Raw genomic sequence first — 24,959 nt, forward strand, 5'->3', positions numbered from 1 at the left:
TAATTCCAGTGTTTTGGGAGGCTGAGGCAGGAGGATCATGAATTCAAAGCTAGCCTCAGCAAAAAGTGAGGCACTAAGCAACCCAGCGAGACCCTGTTTCTAAATAAAATATAAAAAAGGGGTTGGGGATGTGGCTCAGTGGTTAAGAGCCCTTGGGTTTAATCACTAGTTCCAAAAAAGGAAGCTAATCAAACTTTGCAATTTTGGATTGAGGTATAAACTTTAGAGTTAACAAACCTAAAATTTGGAAATTAAGGACAGGGATGAGGCAGCTTTTAAATACTGGCAGTAGCACTTCTGATATGTGATAAAGATTTTGGTAGGTTCTTAGAGGTAACCTCTAAGCCTCTGGAATATTTTGGAATAGGATGAGAGTTGTCTTTGTTAGAGGGCCAGAGCCCACCATGAATGAATTTATACTAATAAGATGACTCAGAATGGGGTTGGTCGCCAAAAAGATTGCATTTGAGTTTAACCTCCTGAAGGGAGAGGTAGTAGAGGGGCTGGGACCTACATAAACAAACTCCAGTTAAAAACTCTAGAAATTAAGCTTGGTGGGGCTTCCTGGTTGAACATAAGGATGTGCTGCTGGCAGAGTTAGGCATCCTGTTCTCTAGGATAGCACTGATTTCAAGACCCTCCTATAATTCAACTAATGTTATTCTTCATCTGGTCATTATTGAATTGTAATTTTTATAATAATCAGGCTAGGCACTATGGTATGAGACCTGTTAGTCTCAACTACTTGGGAGGCTGAGGCAGGAGGATCATTTGAGCCTAGGAATTCAAGATCAACCCAGGCAACGTATTGAGACCCCATCTCAAAAAAAAAAAATAAGGGCTGGGGCTGTAGCTCAGTGGTAGAGTGTTTGCCTAGCACATGTGAGGCACTGGGTTCCATCTTCAGCACCATATAAAAATATAAATTTTTAAAAAACCAAGCCAACAAACAAAAAATACCCAACCTATATAGTACTTCCTAGAGTTCTAAAGTCTTTTTGTTGTTGTTGTTTTTGTACCAGGAGCTGAATCTGAGGCACTTAACCACTGAGCAACATCCCCAGCCCTTTTAATTTTGTGACAGGGTCTTGCTAAGTTGCTTAGAGTCTTGCTAAGTTGCTTAGGGCCTCGATACATTGCTGAAGGTGGCTTTGAACTTGCAATCCTCCTGCCTCAGCCTCACAAACTGCTGGGATTACAGGCATGTGCCACCATGTCTGGCCTTCTGGGAGTCATTCTAGAGAGTTACTGAACCTGAAGGAATCATAAGAACATTTGCATTTGTAGCTAGTTGGTCATAATTATCGATGGCCTTGGGATCCCAGAATTGCAGCTGGCATCTGAAATAAGTACACCTTGTTGGAGACAGTACCCTTAAGCCTGTGGAGTGTGATGTTAACTTCAGATAGTCTATTTCAGAATTGAATTTCAGTAGTATATACAATTTCCCTGTTGACATACAACTAGTCTGGTGAGAAAGGTAATATACTCTTCCCTAAACACCACACAATATAAAACTAAGCAATCATCTGGAAGGGCTATTGAGACTAAAAACTCTTTGCTTTTTTTTTGGGGGGGGGGGGTGTAATCAGGGATTGAACTCAGGGGCATTCAACCACTGAGTCACATCCCCAACACTATTTTGTATTTTTTATTTAGAGCGGAGTCTCACTGAGTTGCTTAGCACCTTGTTTTTGCTGAGGCTGGCTTTGAACTTGTGATCCTCCTGCCTCAGTCTCCCTAGCTGTTGGGATTACAGGTGTGTGCCACCCTGCCCAGCTCTCAAGTCATTCTTAAGCACAATGAAGTTTGAGAAGTCAGGTATGGTGGCATGTGCCTATAGTACCAGCTACTCAGGAGGTATAGTACCAGCTACTCAGGAGGCAGAAGGATAACTTGAGTCCAGAAATTTGAGACTAGTCTAGACAATATAGTAAGATACTGTATCAATTAAAAAAAAAAAAGTTTGAGAAGCACTGCTCTAGTTGATTGACTCAAGTGGTCCAGGACTAAACACCCAGTCACTGTCCCCAATAACATGTGCTACACAGCAAGGTGTGAACTGAAAGTACCAATAGAACCATAAAAGTACCAACAAAACCAAAAGATTTTAAATCACCTTCTCTAATGATAACCAATCTGATCTCCTAAGGCAATTCTAAGAGCACAGGCAGAAATAAACTCCCAAACCAGCGGCTCAGGTGAAATCTTTCTCTACTTTTTAGGTAGGGTGAGGAGAAACCAGTCTGAATGAAATCAATTTACCACAGGTATTTAAATGTCTTGCAACAGTGCCACCTAGTTGGGCTGCCACCTGGTTTTCCACCCAGGCCAGCTGGCAGCACATCACAACATGAGTATTATACGACTTTTCCTGATTGTGGTACTTTTGTGGAGGAGATGAAGCAAAAAGGAGGGGTTCCATTTCTAGTAGACAGATCCTATGTAAGAAGCCAATGAAAGGTCTCACCTAACTGGTTTTTCCTGGTTCCAGGAATGGAGGCCAAAAACAGCCTAAGCTGTTGGCAGAGAAGGCTGACTGCCAACTCCTCTGTGAATCAGAGAGTCATCAACTCCTTGGCTTACCTTTTCTTTTCTTTTCTTTTTTTTTTTTTTTTTAACAGTATTGGTGATGGAAGCCAGGGCCTTACACATGCTAGATAAGCACTCTACCACTGAGCCATACCCAGCCTTACTTTTTTTTTTTTTTATTACATTTTGAGATGATATCATACTAAGTTGTGCAGGCTGGCCTTGAACTTGAAATCCTCCTGCCTCAGCCTTCTGAATAGTCTCAGCTTACCCTTTCTTCCTGTTTCTTTCCTTCCTCTGAATGCTTCTGCAGTGTCACTTTGAGAGACTCCCTGATGAGCTGGACTTCAACTTCTGATGCAGAGAGTTTCTTTTCAAGCTCAATTTTTTCTTTGCTCAAAGCTTCTGTCTTCTGTGCAAACTGTGCACGTAAGAAAGTATTCTCTCTCTGCAATTCCTGCAAAAAAGATTAATATGCAAGTGTTTCCTACCCTTTCAGTCACATGTATAACTTGTATAAAGTATTCCCAGCATACTTTATGGTCAAGGATCACCTTTCTCCAAGAATTTCTTCAAGCAATGCTTCTCAAAGTATGGTCCTAGGACAAATAGCATAGCATCATCTATTACTAGAATTTGCTAGAAATGCAAATTTTGGAGTCCTTCTTGCAGGTTCACTGAATCAGAAACTCTGGATAATAATCTATGTTGTAGTAAGCCTTCCATGAGATTCTGGTGCATATTCACATGCACCAAGGAACAAAGGACAAGACATCCTAACATTTATGCTCAGGGCCTGGCTTCTCCCTCCACTCATTCTCTATGTGATCTTAGGCAAGTACTTCCTCCTCCTTGGACTTCACTTTTTTTCATCAGTAAATTACAGGACAACACTAGATTTTTATCTACAGACCCTTGCCACTCTAACTTTCTATTTCTTTAATTAATATTCTTGTAGATGGATACAATCCCCTCCCTCCCTCCCTTCCTTCCTTCCTTCCTTTCTCTTTCTTTCTATACCAGGGATTGAACCCAGGGGCACTTAAGCACTGAGCCATCTCCCCAGCCCTTTTTTTATATCTTATTTAGAGACAGGTGTCACATATTTATTTAGAGCCTCACTAAATTGTTGAGGCTGTCTCTGAACTTGTGATCTTCCTGCCTCAGTCTCCCGAGCCACTGGGATTACAGGCATATACCACTGCTCCTAGCTTATTTATTTATTTTTATGTGGTGCTGAAGATCGAACCCAGTGCCTAAGTAAGTAAATACTAGGCAGGTACTCTACCACTGCTACAACCCCAGCTCCTAACATTCTATTTCTGTGCGCTGGAATATTGCCTTAGCAGGCCTACTAGGTGGTAAAGCCAGTACTACAATCTACTTAATACCCATCACTCAAAAGCATATGTTGCTTGGGCTGGGGATGTGGCTCAAGCGGTAGCGCGCTCGCCAGGCATGCGTGCGGCCTGGGTTCGATCCTCAGCACCACATACAAACAAAGATGTTGTGTCTGCCGAAAACTAAAAAAAAATAAATAAATATTAAAAAAAAAAAAAAAACATATGTTGCAGAAGCTTGGTCAACAAAGCAGGCTTCTTTTCAAGCTCTCAATGCCTATAGACATTGACGTCAGTGAGAGTATGGTTTTCTTCAGATGCTCCTACACATGGAATAAAATTGAGAATAACTCTAAATCCCTCATTGCCTCTTCTCCTTCCATTTGGTCTTGACTTCTAAGAACATTGCCCAACTCTAGGACCTTATCATCTACTTTATTCTGCCTTCCTTTTGCCCCCCAGGTGTGTCCTGACATGACACCAAGGCATTTAGATTTTAACTTGGTTCTCCTTTAAAATCTTTTCCACACAAGCGCACATTAAAGGTACTTTATAATTACTCTTTGAGGACAGGGACACCTGTGTCCCTTGATCCCTTTTATACCTTCTGTATAGCTCAAGGGAAAACACTGAGTTATGACAAACAGAATACTGTCCCAGCTGCCAATGCTTACCTGTAGCCTTAGCAAGCAGACATCCCCAAAGGGGGCAGGACGGCCCAAAAGGGCACTGTGGACTTGTAGTTCACTCTCTCGTACTTTTTGCTCCAACTGAGATATGTGTTTCCTCTGCCTGCAAAAGCCAGCAGAATCAGATCTAGGATCCTGATGATAACCCACTCACATGAGTTCCTATTTTCCTTGGACAGATGGGTGACAATCCTTACTATGTAAACAAACACCCTCATTCTGGACATCATATTTTGCCAAAGGAGGAAAAACAAATGAAAAAGATGGCTGAGAAAAATTAGGAAAGATCAGCTGTAATTAATTAGTTAACCTCTGCAGGTACTCCCTAAAGCGCCCTCAGAACACACAGCAGGCCTATCATATTAGTCAGACACAAGACCAGGCTGCTTACCAATCTAGCACTGCCATGAGGCAAGGCACAGGCCTAAACAAAGGGAGGGTACCACTCTTGGGAAGATCTTATTAGGTGCCCTAGTGGGGGGCCCAGGCAGACACAACCTGATCATGCTATATCCCTTTCCACCTTACTTGTCAATAAGGAGTTCCTTTTCTTTCAGAAGGTGTTCATTACTGTTCAAGATACTGATCCACTGTGCTGGCTCTAAGGTGGGTAGTAAAGGAGCAAAAGCAGCAGGATGGTGGCAGATGGCTCCATTCTGAAGCTGAAAGACAAAAAGGTCAGAAGGGCTTGATCTTGACTCTATGGACCTGAAACCTCTGAACAGTACCTACTGGGTCTGCAATCAAGGCCCACTTTAGCTCAGCCTCATAAGGTCAATGTTTATGAAATAATTTTAGCTCTGATGCATGACTAGAAAGAACCTGCCAAGGACATTTCTGCCAACTGAACACTCCCTACTCAGAAAGGCTCTAGTTTTTTGTTTGTTTTTTTTTAATTCCTTTAAAAAAGAAAAACTGGCATAATATTATAATTATATGTAATAGTGGAAGGCTCTAGTTTCTAAGATCATTTATCTTTTATTATTTGGCAATGGAGGCAAATCAGGAGCTAAGATGTCCTTACCAATCAGAGAAGGAAAATACATCCTGTTCCCTTTCTTCCGATTCTAGCAGCACAAGGACTTAAAATACAAAAGTGGTACAGTAGAAAGAACATAGAGGTTCAAAGACAATTTACATACCCTAGCTCTGTTACTTGCCAGCTTTGTGACCCTGGACAGATAATTTATTTTAAAAACCTGGTAAGTTTTTATATCATCAGGTTGCTATAAGAATTAAATAAAATTCTATATGTGAAAGTTAACTAATCTAGTGACTGGTGTATAGAAAGTATGCAATCAAAGTTAATGTCCTACCTTTTTGAGTTTTCCCTTATAACCCTCTACTTTGGAGAATCTATTTGATGTTTAGACCACCAGCAAATTCAATGGTTAAGAGTTCATGAACCTTCACTGCCTGTCTACAAACATCTTCCTTCTTTCTTAAATACAAGTTTTCTTTAGAGTTAAAACTCAGAGGACAAAGGCTGTACAGTTCTAAGAATAACATTGGAACCTGCAAAAATCCAAGGAAGGAAGGGTCTCTACCTGCATTTGCTCCATTTGTAAACGGATCAATTCCAGCTGCTGCCGACAAGTACTGAGTTCACAAGATTGCTCTCGGGGATGCCAAGGGTCAGGGCTTGGTTGCCATACCTGAGAGGACAGAGGCTTGGAGAGCCCAGGAGCAGGCTGGATCCCCAAAGGGAGCACCCCACTATTGCTAGGGTGTGGTCCATTCCGCTCAAAGACAGCCCCACTGCCTGGTGCCTTCTTGGCCTCAGGCAATACTTTGTATAACTCCTTGTTTGTGTCAGTTCTTGGGTTGTGGAAGTGGACTCGGTAGTGGGGATCTGAATAAAGTGTCTCCATCACAGCTGATTGATTGAGGGTAGATTCCATGTTAGGAATATCGAACTTCCTCATCTCTTCTTCTCTTTCATGACCCACTGCTGGAAACCAGGACTGCTCAATCCCATTTTCTCCAGTAGCACCACAGAGATACATGAGATCTCTAGATAGGCCTGGAGAACGTTTTACTGTACCAAAGTCTCCATTTCTTGTCATCCCCACACTTTCAGCCAACCCTGACAAAGGAAGCTTGGAGGAAGAGGGTCCAGCAGGTGTCGAATTGGGTTTGGCAGGAGAGGTCCCCAAAGTAGAAGGCATCACATGGGCTGTTGGAATGGTTATATGGCTTTTGATAGGCTGGAAAGAAGGGCTTCCACTTGAGCTGCAAAAATCTGTGGAGAGAACAGTCATCTGTAAGTTAAAACTGAAGCAGCAAGGTTTCTTGAGTTTAGCTACTAGGCCTAACATTTTCTGCCTATCCTCAGACATGGCAGAGAGGGTAACATCATTAGACCTATCAGGCAGAAAGACAAAAGCAACCTAACAGAAGCTGTGTGACCTAAGATCTCAGATGCTGTTCACAAGATAAACCAATAAAAGGCTTTACTTTTAACTTATACTCTGTCCTTTGTACTCGAATAAGCAAAGCTGAAAACTGAACTCCAAAAAAACCACTTACTTTAAGGGCAATGCATTAGGTCCTACTCTTCTGGAAGTTCGGCAAGTCTAAATTATAAACCAATTTAATAAAAATATTATTTCCAAAGGGTGCCAGAATCTTCTGACCTCCAAAAGCTCCCCAGTCAAAATGAACAATAAATCTAAACTATCCCAAAATAAGCAAACTGGACAGTCCTGCGAAGTTATTCAGGGCAGGGAGCACAACCTCCGAGTCAGGATTTTGTTCTCTCTCTCCCACACCCCAGACCTGGCTGCCTGGTTATGGGAAGTTATTCTTAGTAACTCTCAGGTTTCACTCCAACACAGTGAGCACTGTCAAGTAGGTACACACTGAAAATCTCTATTTTATATTTTGCTTTTCATTTGCCCCTTTGTTTGTTCCCAACTGTGATTTTTCTTTCAACTAGATGCTTCCACAGACTCCTGTTTGATCTTGAGAGACAACACTGATTAAACTTGCTGCAGAAGGTTCATATTTCTAGCTAGTTCCAATTTTCAAGTACTTTGAGAATTACAAGGTCATAGTACTGATATGACAGGGCAGTGGGATGTAAGCAAGTTAAGTGACATAGCTATTATTACTTTCAGTAATCAGAAAACAGAATAAGGAGAAAAGCAATACTAATTTCTTCGCTTTTCAACTCCCAGTTCTTTTCCAAACCAAGCACATCTACCATAGGACGAGGTATTATCAATTTATCTTTTTTCTCTCTACCAAAACAGAGCCCACTCATTTAATAACAACTATTAGAATCTTTCCTGGAATTATATGATCTTCTTACTAGTAGCTGTTTAAAACATGGGGAAGCCAAATTATCTAATGTAGGCAAAGTATCTGATTTCCTATTATTTAGATGATTTTGGGACAGGAAAACAACAACCATCACCACACAATACAAAACAAAAACGTGAATAATTTTTGATAAAATACATGAGCCTCTCTGTATCAAAAAAGAAGGAAATTTCTCAGTTAAAGAACATGGTTTTTAATGTCCCACAATGTAAGACTAGTTGACAAGGTTAATGCAGACTGGTGATTTCAAGACTAGTAGGCAATCTACTTCAAATCCTCCACAGCAGCACTACACTATCAATTCTTACCCAGGATCCCTGTTTCTGTAGTGTGATTATGGAAAAGAAGACAGTAAGGTAGTAGCATATGAGGGACTGCCACTGTGCTGAATTTAATAACACTTCTATGCTCCATCCACAGCACCACTCTCTCCTAAGACTCAGCAAACTCAGTTTTGAGCCTATAACGCCCAAAATAATAATGCAAAAAAACAAAACCAAGAAGAAAAGAACCAGTGTTCTAGAATATAGTTTTCTACTTTTCCAGTGGACATAGTTCATCTATAGATGAAGGAATGAAGTGAAGTTTTGTCATTATTTTCACTTATCTATTTGGTTTATCTATTTATATTAATTAACAATTTATATTATATTAACCTAATTCTGATAAACTGTGCTACAAAATGTAAAGTTATACCTTCTTCTGGTTTGTGTTTCAGAACACTATAAACCAGATCAGCAACATTTTCAAAAGGGGGTTCTATCTTCTACAATTTCCAAAAGCATGCAAGATTTAGTGCAAGAGAATATGGTGGTTTCTATTTAGAGAAGTCTACAGTTCCCAAAATCACCATATTTTTGTTACTTTAAGGATATGATTCTAAAACCCTCCTTGCCTCAACCATACCCTCTGTCCCCTCAAAAACAATTCATTCTGGGCTGAATATGTAACAGTGGTAGTACACTTGCCTAGCATGCCCAAGGCCCTGAGTTTAAGTCCCAGTGCTGCAAAAACACAACATAACAAAATAAAACCAATACATTCTTTCTAGTAACCCTCCCTTCAATGATAAGGGTAGATTCTGTTATTGCTAAACCTCAATCACAACTGTGTGGGGAGCCCCTCTGAATGATCATGCCTTCCAGTCCTGAAGCAGAAGGCTCTGACCAATCACTACATTTCGTAGTGACTCCAGCGTTGTCCCAGGTCTTCAGGTGTAGGTGTCACAAACAGGGGTTGAGCTATACTCACCTATTCCTTTGTAATCCTACCCCTTTGCCCTATTTAGGATAGAATGTTCCATGGAAGCTCCTTTTGTGTATCCCCTTCTCTTGCTCTGCCTTTGGGCATAGCCTTCCTAGCTGTCAGTCAACTTGCTGATAAGCAGACAACAGGAAGCTAGATTCAACCCCCTGAAACCTGACTCCTTACCTCATTTGAATGACTTCTCCCCAATAAAAGGGTCAGGCCCTGCTCTCTCTCTCTTTCCATGGACCTCTAAGGTCAGAGGACCCAAAGAAAAAGGTATCTCTGTCTCTTGTGTGATTATTTTGTGCAGCCCAGTTCAACTGGAGTGACCCTGAGTGTCTTAGTCATGAGAAATGCAACACAACTGTCTATATTCCACAGTAGTTTGTGAAGTATGGCAGTTTGAACTATGCCAGCAACTATAGGTTGAGTATCTGTTTTCTAAAATGCTTGAAACCAGAAGTGTTGCAGCTTTTGGAGTTTTTTGAATTCTAGAATATCTGCATAGACTTTATTGGATGAACATCAGTAATCCAAAACTCTAAAATACAAAATGCCTGATAAAAAAATCTGAAATTCAACATGCTCCAAAATTTGTCACGCACAGTTATGTATTTTGGAGCATGTTAGATTTTGGAAAAAAAAAAAAAAAAATTTTTTTTTTTTTTTTTTTAGTTGTAGTTTGACACAATACCTTTATTTTATTTATTTATTTTATGTGGTGCTGAAAATTGAACTTAGTGCCTCTCACGTGCCAGGCAAGCACTCTACCACTGAGCCATAACCCCAGCCCCTAGATTTCAAATTTTTGGATTAGGAATTCTCAATCTGTATTTCCACCTTTAAGAAAGAGCTGAAAGTACTATGAGCTTTGTTTTATCTACCTCTACCCTGTCCCTCAAGAATTTTGAAGGTAAAACACCTTAATGAAGGATGGAATATAAAGCAAGCCTATTCAATTTAAAGATATAACAATGAACTACTATTTTATACCAGTATTAAAATGTCTTGTCAACTAGACTCCAAGCTAGATTCATGAACAAAATAAGCAAGAGTTACGATTAAGATAAGCTGGGCTGGGGTTGTCGATCAGTGGCAGAGTGCTTGCCTAGCACGTGTGAGGTACTTGAGTTCAGTAACAGAATAAATATATAGATAAATAAACAAAAGATATTATATCCATCTACAACTAAAAAATTTTAAAAAGTAAAAAGATGAAGATAACAATCTTATGTATAATGATAAAAGGCTGAGATATAGCTCAGAGGTATCTTAGCATGAGCAAGGGACTGAGTTCAATTTCTACACCCACAAACCCCAAAATACGGTATATAAAAAAAAAAAGACAGAAAAGACACCCTGGTTCTTTCGGGCCCCCCTGCCCCAGCACCAGGGATTGAACCTGGGGTGTTCAACTACTGAGCTATACCCCCAGCTCTTTTTACTTTTAAGACAGGTTCTACAATTGCCCAGACTAGCCTTGAACTTATGATTCTCCTGCCTTAGTCTCCCCAGTAGCTGGGATTACAGAACCCTTGATTTCTTTAAAAGAAAAAAGCTGGCCACAGGGGCACAAGCTTGTAATCCCAGTGGTTGTAGAGGCTGACACAGGAGGATCGTGAATTCAAAGCCAGCCTCAGCAATGGTAAGCGCTAAGTAACTCAGTGAGACCCTGTCTCTAAATAAAATACAAAATAGGGCTGGGGAGGTGGTTCAGTGGTTGAATGCCCCCGAGTTCAATCCCTGGTACCCACCCCTCAAAAAAACCTTTAAAAGAAAAAAAAAAAAAAATCTAAGGGCCAGAGGTGTAAATCAGTGGTACAATGCTCTCCTAGCATGGATAAGACTCTAGGTTCAATCACCAGAACCACAAACAAAAAACCCAAACCCAAACAAAACAATCTTCTAGACTGATGACTTTGGCTACTGTAATTTTAAAAGAATTCACTAATAGCCAGCTGTGGTAGCATGTTTCTACAACTATTCTGGAGGCTGAGAAAAAACAACTGATTGAACCCAGGAGTTCAAGGCCAACACAGCAAGATCACATCTCTTAAACAACTACAGAGAGACACACACATAATCAGTTTAACAATTTGACTGAGTTAAATACAACCAATTTTTCTTTTTATTTCTTTTTCTTGGAGGGGATACTGGGGATTGAATTCAGGTTGCACTCAACCACTGAGCCACATACCTATCTTATATTTTATTTAGAGACAAGGTCTCTTACTTATTAGCACCTCGCTTTTGCTGAAGCTGGCTTTGAACTTTTTTTTTTTTTTTTTTACATTTTTTGTAGTTGTAGATGGACAGAATACCTTTATTTTATTTATTTATTTTTATGTGGTACTGAGGATCAAACCCAGTGCCTCACATTTGCTAGGAAAACACTCTGCCACTGAGCTACAGCCCTAGCCCCTGGCTTTTTTTTTTAATTTTTAATATTTATTTTTCAGTTTTCGGCAGACACAACATCTTTGTTTGTATGTGGTGCTGAGGATTGAACCCGGGCCGCACGCATGCCAGGCGAGCGCGCTACCGCTTGAGCCACATCCCCAGCCCCTAGCCCCTGGCTTTGAACTCTTGGTCCTCAGCGGCTGGGATTACAGGCCTGCACCACCATACCAGCAATACAACCAATTTAATGGGGGAAAATTTCAGATCAATGTTTGATATTTAATAATACCTACCATTAAGTTAAAATGAAAAGGTCCCATGACTACACATGTAGACAAAACATTAATAAGTAAAATTAAATGGATAATAAACTCTTAATCATACAAGTGATGTCAAAAATATTACAATCGGGGCTGGGGACACAACTCAGTGGTAAAAAGTTCGCCTAGCATTCAAGATGACGTGTTTAATGCCTACTACAGTTAAAAAAAAAAAAAAAAAAAAAAAGAATACTGTGTATACCACAGTGAATTCACCATCGTGTACCCACAAGAATGGGGTCCTAATTAGAATAAGATACATTCCATGATGTATGATAATATAAAAGTAGATTCTGCTGTCATAAATAACTAAAAAGAACCAATAAAATAGAAGGGGGTAGGGAACAGAACAAGAATATATTCAGGAGACCAGAATCTGATACTTAGCTGTGGGATCTTTGGTAAATTGTTTAACCCCTAGGGAAATTTTTATTATCTACCAGCAACAAGGAGTTAGATTAAGTGATTTTTACAATACTGTCTATTTAGAAATCTATGATTCAATTCTACTTAATATCTATTTATACCGGAGATTGAACCTAGAGGCACTCTATTACTGAGCTGCATCTGCAGCCATTTAAAAAATTTTATTTGAGACAGGGTCTTGCTAAATTTCTGGGGTTAGCCTTGAACTTGTGATGCTCTTGCTTTTGCCTAAAAAGTAGATGGGATTACAGACACGTGCTACCATACTTGGCTTCAATTCTACTTAATATTTACTGAGCATAGTCCCCATAAACACACAGTTATCAAACTGTTAAAATTAGTGCTAGGTGTCTAAGAGCCAGTATTAGTAAATGTATTTTTCCACTCCCTTTTCATTCATTTTATTTTTTCCAAATATTTGTTTTTTGAAAAAATTTGTTTATGGTGCTGGGAATTGAACCCAGGTCCTTCTCCATGCCAGGAAAGAAACTCTACCACTGAGCTATATCCTAGTCCTATTCATTTTTTTAAACAATTTTGAGATATAATTCACATACCACACAAATCACCCACTTTTAGTATGTAATTTCAATGGTTTTCAGTCTACTTATGAAACCTCTTACCCTATAGCAGTCAACATTCCTCTATTTTCCCCAACTTTCCCAGTCTTAGTAAACCACTAATCTGTTTTTTGTTTTGTTTTTTTAGTTGTAGATGGACACAATAACTTTATTTATTTCATTTTTATGTGGTGCTTTAGGATCAAATCCAGGACCTCACACCTACTAGGCAAATGCTTTACCACTGAGCTACAACCACAGCCCACTAATCTGCTTTTTGCCTATAGATTCATCTATTCTGGATATCTCAATTATATGGCCATGTTATATATGGCCTTTTGCATCTGGCTTTTTTTTAACTTAGCATAATTTTTTTAAGGTTCATCCACTGGCAGCATGTATAGATACTTAATTTAATTTCAGTCCCAAGTAATATTCTATTGTATTATATGGACATACCTCATTTTACTCATCTATTCACCAGTTATGAACACTTGGTTTGTTTCTACTATGAACATTTGTACATGTGTTTTTGTGTGGATGCATGTTTTCATTTCTCTTGGGGACATACTGAGGAGTTTAATTACTGAATCTTAAGGTTTAACTTTTTGAAGAACTGCCAACCTGTTTTTCCAAAGCAACTGTAACATTTTACATTCCTACCAACAATTTATAAAGGTTCTCTACATTCTCACCAACATTCCTTATTATCTTTTTTGTTTTTTGAGAGAGAGAGAGAGAGAAATTTTTTTGTTTAATATTTATTCTTCAGTTTTCGGTGGACACAACATCTTTATTTTTATTTTATGTGGTGCTGAGGATTGAACCCAGCGCCCCTGCACGTGCCAGGCAAGCGCGCCACAGCTTGAGCCACATCCCCAGCCCTCTTTTTGATTACAGGCATCCTAGTAGCTGTGGAGTAAATATATTTTTAAATGACAAAATATAAAGTACCAAAGTGACCAGTTCTGTAATTGCAATCAATTCATTCAAGCACTTTGAAATTTACCTTTTTCATCTATAAAATAGAATACTTCACAGAATAGCATTAATGAAATAATTCAGAAAAAAAATCAGCCTAGTACTTATCTCAAAGTATATAACAGTAATTATTATCATTAGCCTGCCTTCCAGGCCCTCAATATCTAAATGGAAAAACAAAATGCCCTTATAAAGCATTGGTGGGTAGTTAGTACTGAAGTGTAAAACAAGTGATAAGAGATTATAAAGATAAAGGGTGCAAAAAAGGAAGGATATCAGTAGTGGGTAGAAGGAATGACAAGTCTTTGTGGGATGCTTTTCTAAATCCTAAATAGTCATAAGATCAGCACGGCTGGAAAGGACCAAAGGAGTTGGCAACAGCACAAATGGGCTAGATTAAAGATGGAAAAAAGAGCCCAGTTACCAAACCAAACAACAAAACCATTAAAAAAAAAAAAAAAAAAAAAAAAAAAAGTCTGTATTTTCAAAGCATTATAAAATATCATCTTGATGATTCCAAGAAATAGGCTTGAATGGCTGAATGGGTGGGGAGAACCAGATCACAGAAGAATTGAGGCCTGAGAACTTATCCTCCAAGTAATGGAACAATCAAAGGATTTGCAGGAAAGGGAAACTATGAAATATGAAATTAGGCTTTTTAATAAGATCAATCCAGAAGCAGAAGGACAGACTTGAGGTCAAGAAGACTATTAGAAAGTTGTGTCAGATAGGATTAACAATGGGGGCTGGGGATGTGGCTCAAGTGGTAGCGCGCTTGCCTGGCATGCATGCGGCCTGAGTTCGATCCTCAGCACCACATACAAACAAAGATGTTGTGTCCGCCGAAAACTAAAAAATAAATATTAAAATATTCTCTAAAAAAAAAAAAAAAAAAAAGATAGGATAACAATGGAAACTAAGATAAAATGAACTCATGAATATTTTGGAAATGACAATATACCTAAAACTCAATCTGAAAATGACAAGATATACTGGTAATCAAAAACCATTAATCCAACCTACCATCTGCAATATCTGAGCATGATGTGCCAATGGCTGTATCCCCACTGTCGGCTACACTTGAACAGCGGCTGAAGCGGCTCCGAAAGGCCTCTGAGATAACTGGAGTCTGCCATTCAGTTCCCAGGGAACTACCCTTATGAATTACGTTGGAACCTGAAACAAAAAAAGATAATTTCCTCCTTTTAGTGTGAACCAGCTGAGGTACCTCCACATGATTGTTTTTATTAAAAAAAAAAAATCACTTAAGCGGGGCTGGAGATGTGACTCAGTGGTACAGTGCTTACCCTAGCATGCCCAAGACCCTAGTTCAATCCCCAGCACCATTTAATATATAGTCTCAAAGTTTAAGTTGAAATCAGAAAATATTGTTCTACAGACTCTTTGATCTAGTAGGAGGCAAGTGATCTTAAAAATACCTTATTCCTTTCTTCTAAGTTTAGCATTTTGCTATCTTTTTAACCTAATTTATTCTACTTCTGCTCGCTCTTTGCTACCTTTCACTTCTGTTTTCTAGGGACAGCAAACTAACTTTCCCCAAGTATTCCTATTCTTTGAGTCATACTGGATTGCCTGATTTGAAAGAACATGCCCAATCTATCTATACTCAGTAATTTGTAATACTTTTTTTTCAGTACTAGGGATTGAACTCAGAAGCATTCTATCACTGAGCTACATACAACCCCAGCCCCTACCTTTTTAATTTTTTTAGACAGAGTCTCACTAAGTTGCTTAGGGTGGTCTCAAATTTGTGATCCCCTTGCCTTAGCCTTCCAAGTTGCTGGGAATTCACCACAATAATTTTTATGAACAACACAGACAACAACCAGAACTTCTGAGCAGCACGAGATTAGAAAATGTTACTATAGTACTAAGTTAGTATAATGTAGCTAGAAGCAACATAATCTGACCTCTTAGTAAGTCTATATGACTTTGTCTCTCTAGTTACAGGGCACAGTTTGCCAGGTCTTTTGAAATAATTAAACAAAACATGTGCTTTAAATAAAACATATGTAACTGTGTGTCCTTTTTTTGTTTTTATTTTTTAAATATTTATTTTTTAGTTGTAGTTGGACACAATACTTTTATTTATTTGTATGTGGTGCTGAGGATCAAACCCAGGGCCTCGAATGTGCGAGGTAAAGCTCTCTACTGCTGAGCCACAACCCCAGCCCTAAAATGTGTCCTTTTTTTGATAAAATACTTAGAAATTAAAATTTTTCTAAAATGCTACTTAATTGAATCATACCTCATCTACTGACTGTCTACACGTTTATATGTTTGACATATATACTTAAAATACCTACTTAACATATCTACTTAACTTTTAAAATCTTGGCAATTCATTTTAGAGATACTATTGGCATCCAAGAATTCCAACCTTTGTGGGCTAGCAATGACTGACCCACTAAGAGTATTACAAAGACAACACAGAACACAGTAATTAATGCTGTGTTTTCTAATTTCAAATGGAACTATGTTCCAAAGTCATTCTGTTCTAATTCTTTATATGTCCTCCCCTCCCAAAAATCACATTTGTCTTGTTGGAAGCCATATAGGACCACAGATAAATGATTAACTGTTCCCTCAAAGAGACCTGTTTTTTTCCTATTTATTAGTATATTATAGTTATACATTATAGTGAGACTTATTTTGCTGTATTTATAAATGCACGTAACTGTTTACTCCTTTACAATTCCAAGTAGAGACCTGTTTTTATATTCAATATAGTCCCATGTTACTCTATTCTTTTTGTACCAGCATTTCATCAAATGCTGTGTGCTCAATCCCTTAGAGAATATAAAATAACAGAACAAAAGTCAAAATCGAATCCAGGAAATTTAGGCTACTTACCTGGTGAAGTAGCATGAGAGGTTCGCTCACTTGGGTATTTCTCTTGCATGGCCATCACAGTTATTGGAGACAACTGCAGAATGAAGAAATAGCCAGTCAAATCTCTCATTAATTTTTAATTCCCTGTAACTCAGTTCCCATTCAGCAGAAACTGTCAAAATCAATCTGAGGATTAAAAAGCAAACATAGTTTCTTTCTACTATACTTAATCTCATAAGGTACTTTTGACACCAGATGAATCAAGCAAGAAATTCTGCAGGAGACAACCACAATTAGAGGGTATCCTCTAATTCAATTCACAATTTGATTCTGGTATTATCTACCTGGAGATAGCATCAAATCCCACAAGTAGGGGACACAGTTCTACAAGACTGTCCCTCTTCTGCCACCCATTGAGATCCCCAGATTGTTTCACTGGTGTCAAATCCCACAAGTTGAGGACCCAGTCCTACAAGGCTGTCCCACTTCTGACACCCATTGAGATCCCCAAATTATTTTACTCATGCATCTGACCAATTAGCAATAAACTGAAGTTTCCATGACCCCCTTTCTTCAGTTTGACTAGTTTGCTAAAGTTAATTGCTAAATCACAATTCAGGGAAACCCTTTACTGGCTTATTATAAAGGATATTACAAAGGACAGAAAGAGATGCATAGGGCAAAGCATGTGGGAAGAGATGCAGTTTCCATGCCCTCTTCGTGTGCCACCCTCTAACAATCCCCACATGTTCAGCCTCCCAGATGCTTTCCCAAACCCACCCTTGTGGAATTTTATAGGGGCTTCATTACTTTGGCAAGACTCATTAAATCATTGAGCAACTTAATCTTCAAACACTCCTCTTCTTCAGAGGTTGGGGCTCAAAGTTCTCACCCTCTGACCCTGCCTTGTTCTTTCTAGTGATCAGCCCCCATCCTGAAGGGCTGCCAGTTAATATCCAACTCATTAACATATAAAAAGACACATCATTTTGATGACTGCAAGGATTTTACAAGTATGCAAGGAAATTAGACAAAGAACAAACATATATTTTATAATATCACAAACATATAAAATATTAAAGTATTCTCCCACATTTTACTCCTATGAGTATTTTAAAAAGCAAACCAGGACCCAGCTGTATCACTCCTCAGTATTTATCCGAAAGAATTAAAGTCATTATACTATAATGATACATGAATACCCATGTTTATAGCAGCAGAATTCACAATAGCCAAACTATGGAATTAGCCTTGATGTCCATCAATGGATAAATAAAGAAAATGAGGTATATACACACAATGGAGTTTTATTCAATTATAAGCCAAACTCAGAAGGTCAAAGGTCATGTTTTCTCTCCTATGTGGAAGCTAGAGAGGAAAAAGGAAAAGAAAAGTGGTAGTGGTGGTTGTGGTTGGGAGGAATCTCATGAAAATCAAAGGGAGATCAGTAGAATAGACAAAAGGGACCAGGAACTGGAAGAGGGGAAGAAAGTAAAAGTATTACTGTGGAGTAATACTGGCCAAATTACATTGTTATATCATGTACACATATGAAGATGTAAGAACAAATCCCACCATTATATACTACTATGATGCACCAATAAAATAATATGGGGGGTGGGAATCATAAGCAGAGCCAGGGGAGCAAACCAGTCAGACATGGTCCCAACTATTTGGGAGGCTGAGATGGGAGGATCACTTGACCCCATAAGTTTGAGATGAGCCTGGGCAACAGAGCAAGTCCCTGTCTCAAAAAAAATAAGACAAAAAAGAAAAGAAACCAACTCCCAATAATCTGCCCTATTTATCTTCCTAAAGAAAGTAGAGAAAACATAGAAACAGATTCCCAGTATGAATCCCGTGTGGTCCTAGAGCCCGCCCATTGTTGTAATTTTTAGTAAATATTACTTTTAATCAACAAACTTAACTGTGGCTTTTCTTAGCCATGGGGTACATAATGGCAGTGTAGGATAAAAAAAGAACTAAAGAACCCAACCAACAGTGAAGTATTATAGCCATAATTATAATTAACATAAAACAAACTCCTGATTCCTTCAGTAATCAAAGCTGATGCACAGAGATAGGCAGAATTCTTGGTCATAAGAATAATTCTGATCCTTAGCTCAGAACATGCCATTTTCTTCCCATTTCTCCATCTCTTAAGACATTTCTACTTAAGGGTAGGTGTTGAAAATTCAGCAGAGTCTAATTCCTGTATAAACAAAACTGTTTAGTTATAACTAGCAAAAACAAATAATAGTATCTTATATTTCCATACTTGAGGGAAGTGGTTCAGAACATGGGCTCAGATCACTTGGATTTGAAGTGGGGATAAATATACTTGAACACACTGAACTTCCAGTTTTGGTTTTGTTAGCTGTACAACACTGGGCAAAAATTTCAATACATCTGTGCCTCAGTTTCTTTATTTTAGAGTGATAAAAGCTGGGTGTAGTGGCACATGCCTCTAATCCCAGCAACTCAGGAGGCTAAGGCAGGAGGATCATGAGTTCAAAGCCAGCCTCAGCAGAAGTGAGGTACTAAGCAACTCAGTGAGACCCTGTCTCTAAATAAAATACAAAATAGGGTTGGGGATGTGGCTCAGTGGTCAAATGCCCGAGTTCAATGCTGAGTTCAATTCCGGGCACCCCCCACCAAAAAAGTGATAAAGACACAACCTAATTCATGTTAAGTGATTTATAATAACTTACTACAAAGGCCTGACACATCACAAGTGCCTATTTATTATTATTATTACTTGGCAATTTATGTCAATAAAAAATAAACAAAACAAAAAGTGTCACACAGTACAATCCCTGAAAGACATGGGAAATATGAATTTGTAAACTCTGAATTTATAAGAGCCCCAAAAGAAGTTGGGACAATTCACACATAATTCTTAAGAGATAAAATTCAACTTTGAGAGGGGAAAAAAAAGAGGGGGTGGGGGTAGGGGATAAATGGTACTAATTCTCTAATGTTTTACTGACCTCTACAGCTTTCTTTTAGTAACAACAACCCAAGTGGTCACTAATTCACTACATTAATAAGACTGGTACCATCCTCCAAAATCTCATTTCTTCCTAGGAAAGAGAAGCTTTCTTTACTCAGTAATAAAAGCTTCTACTTATGGCTAACCATTTAATTTATGGCCAGTGACTTAATGATATCACAGCATCCTTACCTACATACTAGTGATTACTGTCAACATCAAACATCCTTTCATTTACCTCTCCTTTGAAAGATAACAAAATCACAGGCCTGATAGATTCTGAGACTTTTCCAAATTCAGATGAATTGAGAACAGGGTAACAAAAGGAAAACTCCTAGTTAAAAAAGAATTACACTATGATTCAGTAATTCCACTCTTGGGTGTATAGTGGTCCTTCTGAATCCAAAGGAGGCTGATTCTAGGAATTTCCACAGATCCTAAAATCTTCAGATGTTCAAATCCCTTATGTAGAATAGTGTTGGCATATAACATGTACGTACATCCTCCTGTTCATTTTAAACAATTTTCTAGAAGCCAGGGGTGGTGATGTGAACCTGTTCCAGCTACTCAGGAGGCCGAGGAGGGAAGAACACTTGAGCTTAGGAATTTGAGGACAGCCTGGGTAAAACAGCAAGACCCCATCTCAAAAACAAACATCACCATCAACTCTATACTACTTATAATACCTAATACAATATAAATGCTATATAAATTTCTTAGAGAATAATGACAACAACAAAAATAATGTAGTACTTGTTCAGTACAAATGCAATTATTTTCAAGTATATATTTTTTTCTTTTGAACCCAGTGGCACTTTATCATTGAACTACATCCCCAATCCTTCTTATTCTGAGACAGGGTCCTGATAAATTAAATTGCTGAGGCTGGCCTTGAACTTGCCATCCTCCTGCAGCCTCCCAAGTCACTGAAATTACAGGCATATACCACCATTCTCAAAAATCCCTAAGTGCATTCTCTGTTTTTTGTTTTTTTTGTAGTGCAGGGGATTGAACCCAGGGCCTTGTGCATGCAAGACAAGCACTCTACCAACTGAGCTATATCCCCAGTCCCACTGAATACATTCTCAATCCATAGTTGGTTGAATCTGCAGATGCAAAACTCACAAATACAGTGGGTGTATTATATATTCAAGAAAAATTAAAATAGATGTTCATGCAAAAAGTGTAAACAAATATTCATAACAGCATTACTTACAATAGCTAAAAATGCAAACAGCCCAAATGTCCATCAACAAAGGATCAATAAAATGTGTTAGGGGCTGGGATGTGGCTCAAGCGGTAGCGCGCTCGCCTGGCATGCGTGCAGCCCAGGTTCGATTCTCAGCACCACATACAAACAAAGATGTGTGTCTGCCGAAAACTAAAAAATAAATATTAAAAAATTCTCTCACTCTCTCTTTAAAAAATAAATAAATAAATGTGTTATATCCACACAATGGAATATTATTTGGTCATAAAAAGGAATTAAGTATTAATACATGCTAAAACATGGATGAACACTGAAAATATTATTAAGGAAAAGAAGCCAAATATAGAAAGCCAAAAAACTGCATGGTCCCATTTATATGATATGTCTAAAACAGCCAGATCCACAGAAAGAGCAGATTAGTGGATGCCAAGCGCTGAGGAAGGGAATAGGAAATAGAAAGTGACTGCTAATGGTTATAAGGCTTCTTTTCAGGATAATCAAAATATTTTGAACAGGCTTAGATACATTATAAAAATCACTGATTTTATAGCATGTGAATTATATTTTTTAAAAAAGTGCACCTATAAGGCAAAAAATAATACAGAATAAGTAACTCCTAATTTTTTTCCTACTAAATTCAGAATTAGATGATCAACTAGTAGACATTTTTAGGACCAACTGAAGGAGTGGTCCTAAAACCACAGGACTGATATTTTCTGGGATAAAAATGGGATAAATGAATGTGCAAGGAATAATACAAATAACCATGTTACAGCCCAAAAGGTAGGACTGAATGGAGGGGGACAGTAAAAAAAGCACCCAACATGGTTGGCTTCTATATTCAAAGCCCTTTGGATCACAAAAATATTTATTTGTTCAACAAATTTAACATGTATTTAGCACTTACTATTTATCAAGCACTGCGCTAAATACTTTATCATATATTTAATGCTCACATTAATCCTATGAGGCAGTTATTCTCATTTTATTTGATTAGAAAATAACAGTTTAGACTGATGAGGATCATACAACTAGGAAGAGGCTTTAAAAAGCCAGAACTGTAAGCTTGGTGTGGTGATACACATCTATAACCCTAGCTACACAGGAGGCTGAGTCAGGAGGATGGCAAGTTTGAGACCAGCCTGGGCAAAGTATTAAGACCCTGTCAAAAAAAAAAAAAAAAAAAAAAAAAGCCAGAACTGTGCTACAATGCTTTAGGAGTTTAATCAGCATTTTTTTTCGGTGTGTGACAAAACACAAATGAAAGAACTGAAGGGCATTATTAAGGCATCAAAAGTCATCTGCCTCTGACAGCCAGAGCCGCAAGCCTTGAAACAGGACAGTCAGGGACAGTCATATAATTTCTTCACTTTGCCCTTATAATTTCTTCACTTTATCACCCAGGTTGTACTTCCCATGTTGCTACCTAAGAATTAGATTATGACTGTTAAATATATTTCTCCCCTTGAAAAATTAGAATCTTGGTGTGAAATGTCAAGCTCAGCAGCTGTTGAGAACCACATCAAGACAGAAGAGGATTTGAAGGGATATACAGACAGCTGACACCGACACATTAAGAATCTCACACCATCACACTATATTCATGGCCTTGATCACTCATTAAACTGACATAGTGAAAGAGAAGTCAAATCCCTGCCATGAAGTTGCCTTTACAAAGAACAAGTCCTGAGACAAACAAAACCACCAGCCCATTATAAAGCAGACAAGGCCTAAGAGAAAATAATCAAGTCTAGTTATCTTAATCACCCTGTATTACAACTCCTTCTTACCCAGCATATTGTATTCAATTCATTAACCAAATTGTACCGATCACCTACTATTTGCCTGGCGCCGTGCCACGCACTGGAAGTGTATCTCAGAGTAAAGACAAACGGTTCTTATTCTCCTGGTTTGCAAGGGCGAAATTAGGTGCTGAATATGCTGTTAGACAAACTTGAACTAAACTTGCTGTAGCAGGGGCCCTCAACTTCAGCACCACTGACACCTTGCTTGATGTGGGGGCTGTCCTGCACACTGCAGGATGTTTAGTAGCGTCTCAGGATGCCAGCAGCAATCCCAGAGTCGGGACAGTCTCCAGAATCGCCCGGGCTCAGGCGCTCGGGTCTAAGGCCTTCCCGATTGCTCTCGGTCCCCCAACTTTAATTCTCTACACATTCTTCAAAACTTGAACTTCCCTTCCCCGGGGAGAGCTCCCTGATCGCTCCAACTAGACGAGCGCCTCTGTAGTGTGCTCTTTGTAAAATATCTTCCCCCTGCATTTACTGAGTGCCAACTGAATACTACTCGCTTAATGTCTTCTCTTCTCCACGGACCGTGGGCTCCACGAGGGCAAGGAAAGTGCTGCCCGCTGTTCCCCCGGCCACTGGAACAAGGCCTGACTCACAGGTAAGGCAAATGCTTCGAGTGAAAGGCAAAGAGAAAGCACGGCAACGACGGCTGGGTGGCTACCCGCACAGGAGCGGGTGAGCCAGGGGCATTATCTTAGCCAGAGGAGGCAGAGACCCGAGGCGGGTTACGGCTCCGTTGCTCTGCGCATGCGCTCCCGCTGCCGATTTCCCCCACGAAGGGAGGTCGCGAGTGTTCAAGGCTTCGCCGGGACTCCGGAAGGAGAGGCAGGGTGTACCACCTCGACTGGGGCCCCGACGGAGAACTTACGCGGCCCTGAGAGCGGGCGGCGAAATCCCTCACTTGCGGATACTGACTGCGACCACCTCGTCTGCCTCAGGCGGCGGTTCAGCCCCTCAGCTCGACTAACGGCCGTTACACGCCCGCCAGGTCGCGCGCCCCGGAGCGCGCGCCGCCGGGCCCCCCTCCTCCGTCTCCCTGCCTCTGACCAATTAGCAGTCGGGAAGCGCGGTTCTCCCGCCCCTTTCTGCCCTACACTGACCAATCGAGAGCTAAGCTGCGCTGGCGTCCCGCCCCTGCACGCTGCCTCGCAGCAGGGCGCGACGGATCTCTCTACGCATGAGCCCGCCTCGGCTCCGGTGCTTCTCTTCTGCCTCTTCCCCAGTCTTGCCTCTAGGCGGAGCGGTGCTTAATGAAGCCCGGAGTGGCCTGCTGGGCCTGCGCAGATGGGACACATGGGAATCCCACCTAACCTGCTTCATCCTCCTCCCTCTATCCACCTGTCAGTCCTCCCTCCTGAAGCAAGTGGCCAGGCTGTGACCAGGAGTTAGGGTGTGGCCTGGGTCACTGTCTAGTTAGGGTTGAGGCTCAGTCTATCAGATTTAATGGAGAATGAACCTGTGTTACCGACAAGTCCTTGCTTCCCCGAAAGCTGAAGTATAACACCAGAGAAGCCTGCGGAGGCAAGTTTAGAGTGGAAAGTAGAAGCTTTATTACAGGACAGCAGAAAAGACTTCTCCCCAGAGGAAGAAGGGGACCCAAAAGGCAGAATCCGTGGAAGGGCGAGGTCTTCCCTCTTTTATACCTAAGGTCTTCTTTCAGCTTTCCCACACTCCTGTCCTTTGTTTCCCGTTATCTTGCCGTGAGAGAATGCAGGTGGGAAGGTCCAAAAGGTGGGAGATAGGTGGGCTGGAGGAGTAATCCGGGCAGGAAGGGCTTGGGGCAGCTTTTGATCAGCATTTCCCAGTTTGCTGGCAGCTGCTTCATTAACATTTCCTTAGGATGGGAACGTTAACATTTCTATTTCCCCAAGTGCTACTCTATTTTCGGGGGCCTCCATTTTATTTATCTTACTCAATATTAGACCCGATTTACCTAACTACACTAACTACTATCTGTAAATCTAGCTTCACCTGGGTGTGCCATGATAGATGAATTTAGGGGACAGTCTCTGAAATTGGGACCAAAAGACTTTGTTACTATGCATGTTAAGGCTGGATGTCCAAAGGAGTCAACTTAGACTGCTGTTCTGACTTGATTTCTGTTTTTTCTGTGAGGCAGGAGAGAGACGGGGGACGCATAAAGGATTGAGAAAAATAAAGATGATTTGAAGACATGATGCTGAAAAAGGAGAAAAACCTAACTAGAAACTTGGAAGTGTTGAGATTTACATTTGCACTCAGCAAATAGCACATTCGTACAGTCTTACTAATTTAAT

The 24,959-nt window shown here is 39.8% G+C and overlaps 1 protein-coding gene across 3 annotated transcripts in view; it reads right to left on the minus strand.

The window, feature by feature from the left end:
• The window catches only part of Cep85 (centrosomal protein 85), a 38,688-nt gene extending 15,012 nt beyond the window's left edge, over positions 1-23,676 (minus strand). Inside the window, exons 1-7 of one of the 3 annotated variants that reach the window (XM_076863179.1) lie at positions 23,552-23,676; positions 16,695-16,767; positions 14,844-14,996; positions 6,109-6,803; positions 5,090-5,223; positions 4,547-4,664; positions 2,804-2,989 (exon numbers count right to left, since the gene is read on the minus strand). In XM_076863179.1, coding sequence (XP_076719294.1) covers positions 2,804-2,989; positions 4,547-4,664; positions 5,090-5,223; positions 6,109-6,803; positions 14,844-14,996; positions 16,695-16,749 — 1,341 coding nt within the window. In that variant the 5' untranslated portion in view covers positions 16,750-16,767; positions 23,552-23,676. Of the gene's footprint in view, positions 1-2,803; positions 2,990-4,546; positions 4,665-5,089; positions 5,224-6,108; positions 6,804-7,090; positions 7,299-14,843; positions 14,997-16,694; positions 16,768-22,713; positions 22,774-23,551 lie in introns of those variants that run through there. The other 2 variants (XM_076863180.2, XM_076863181.1) reach the window with 2 other exon arrangements.
• Positions 23,677-24,959: the final 1,283 nt, after the last annotated feature.

This window comes from Callospermophilus lateralis, chromosome 7, assembly GCF_048772815.1.
Source record: "Callospermophilus lateralis isolate mCalLat2 chromosome 7, mCalLat2.hap1, whole genome shotgun sequence".
NCBI lineage: Eukaryota > Metazoa > Chordata > Mammalia > Rodentia > Sciuridae > Callospermophilus > Callospermophilus lateralis.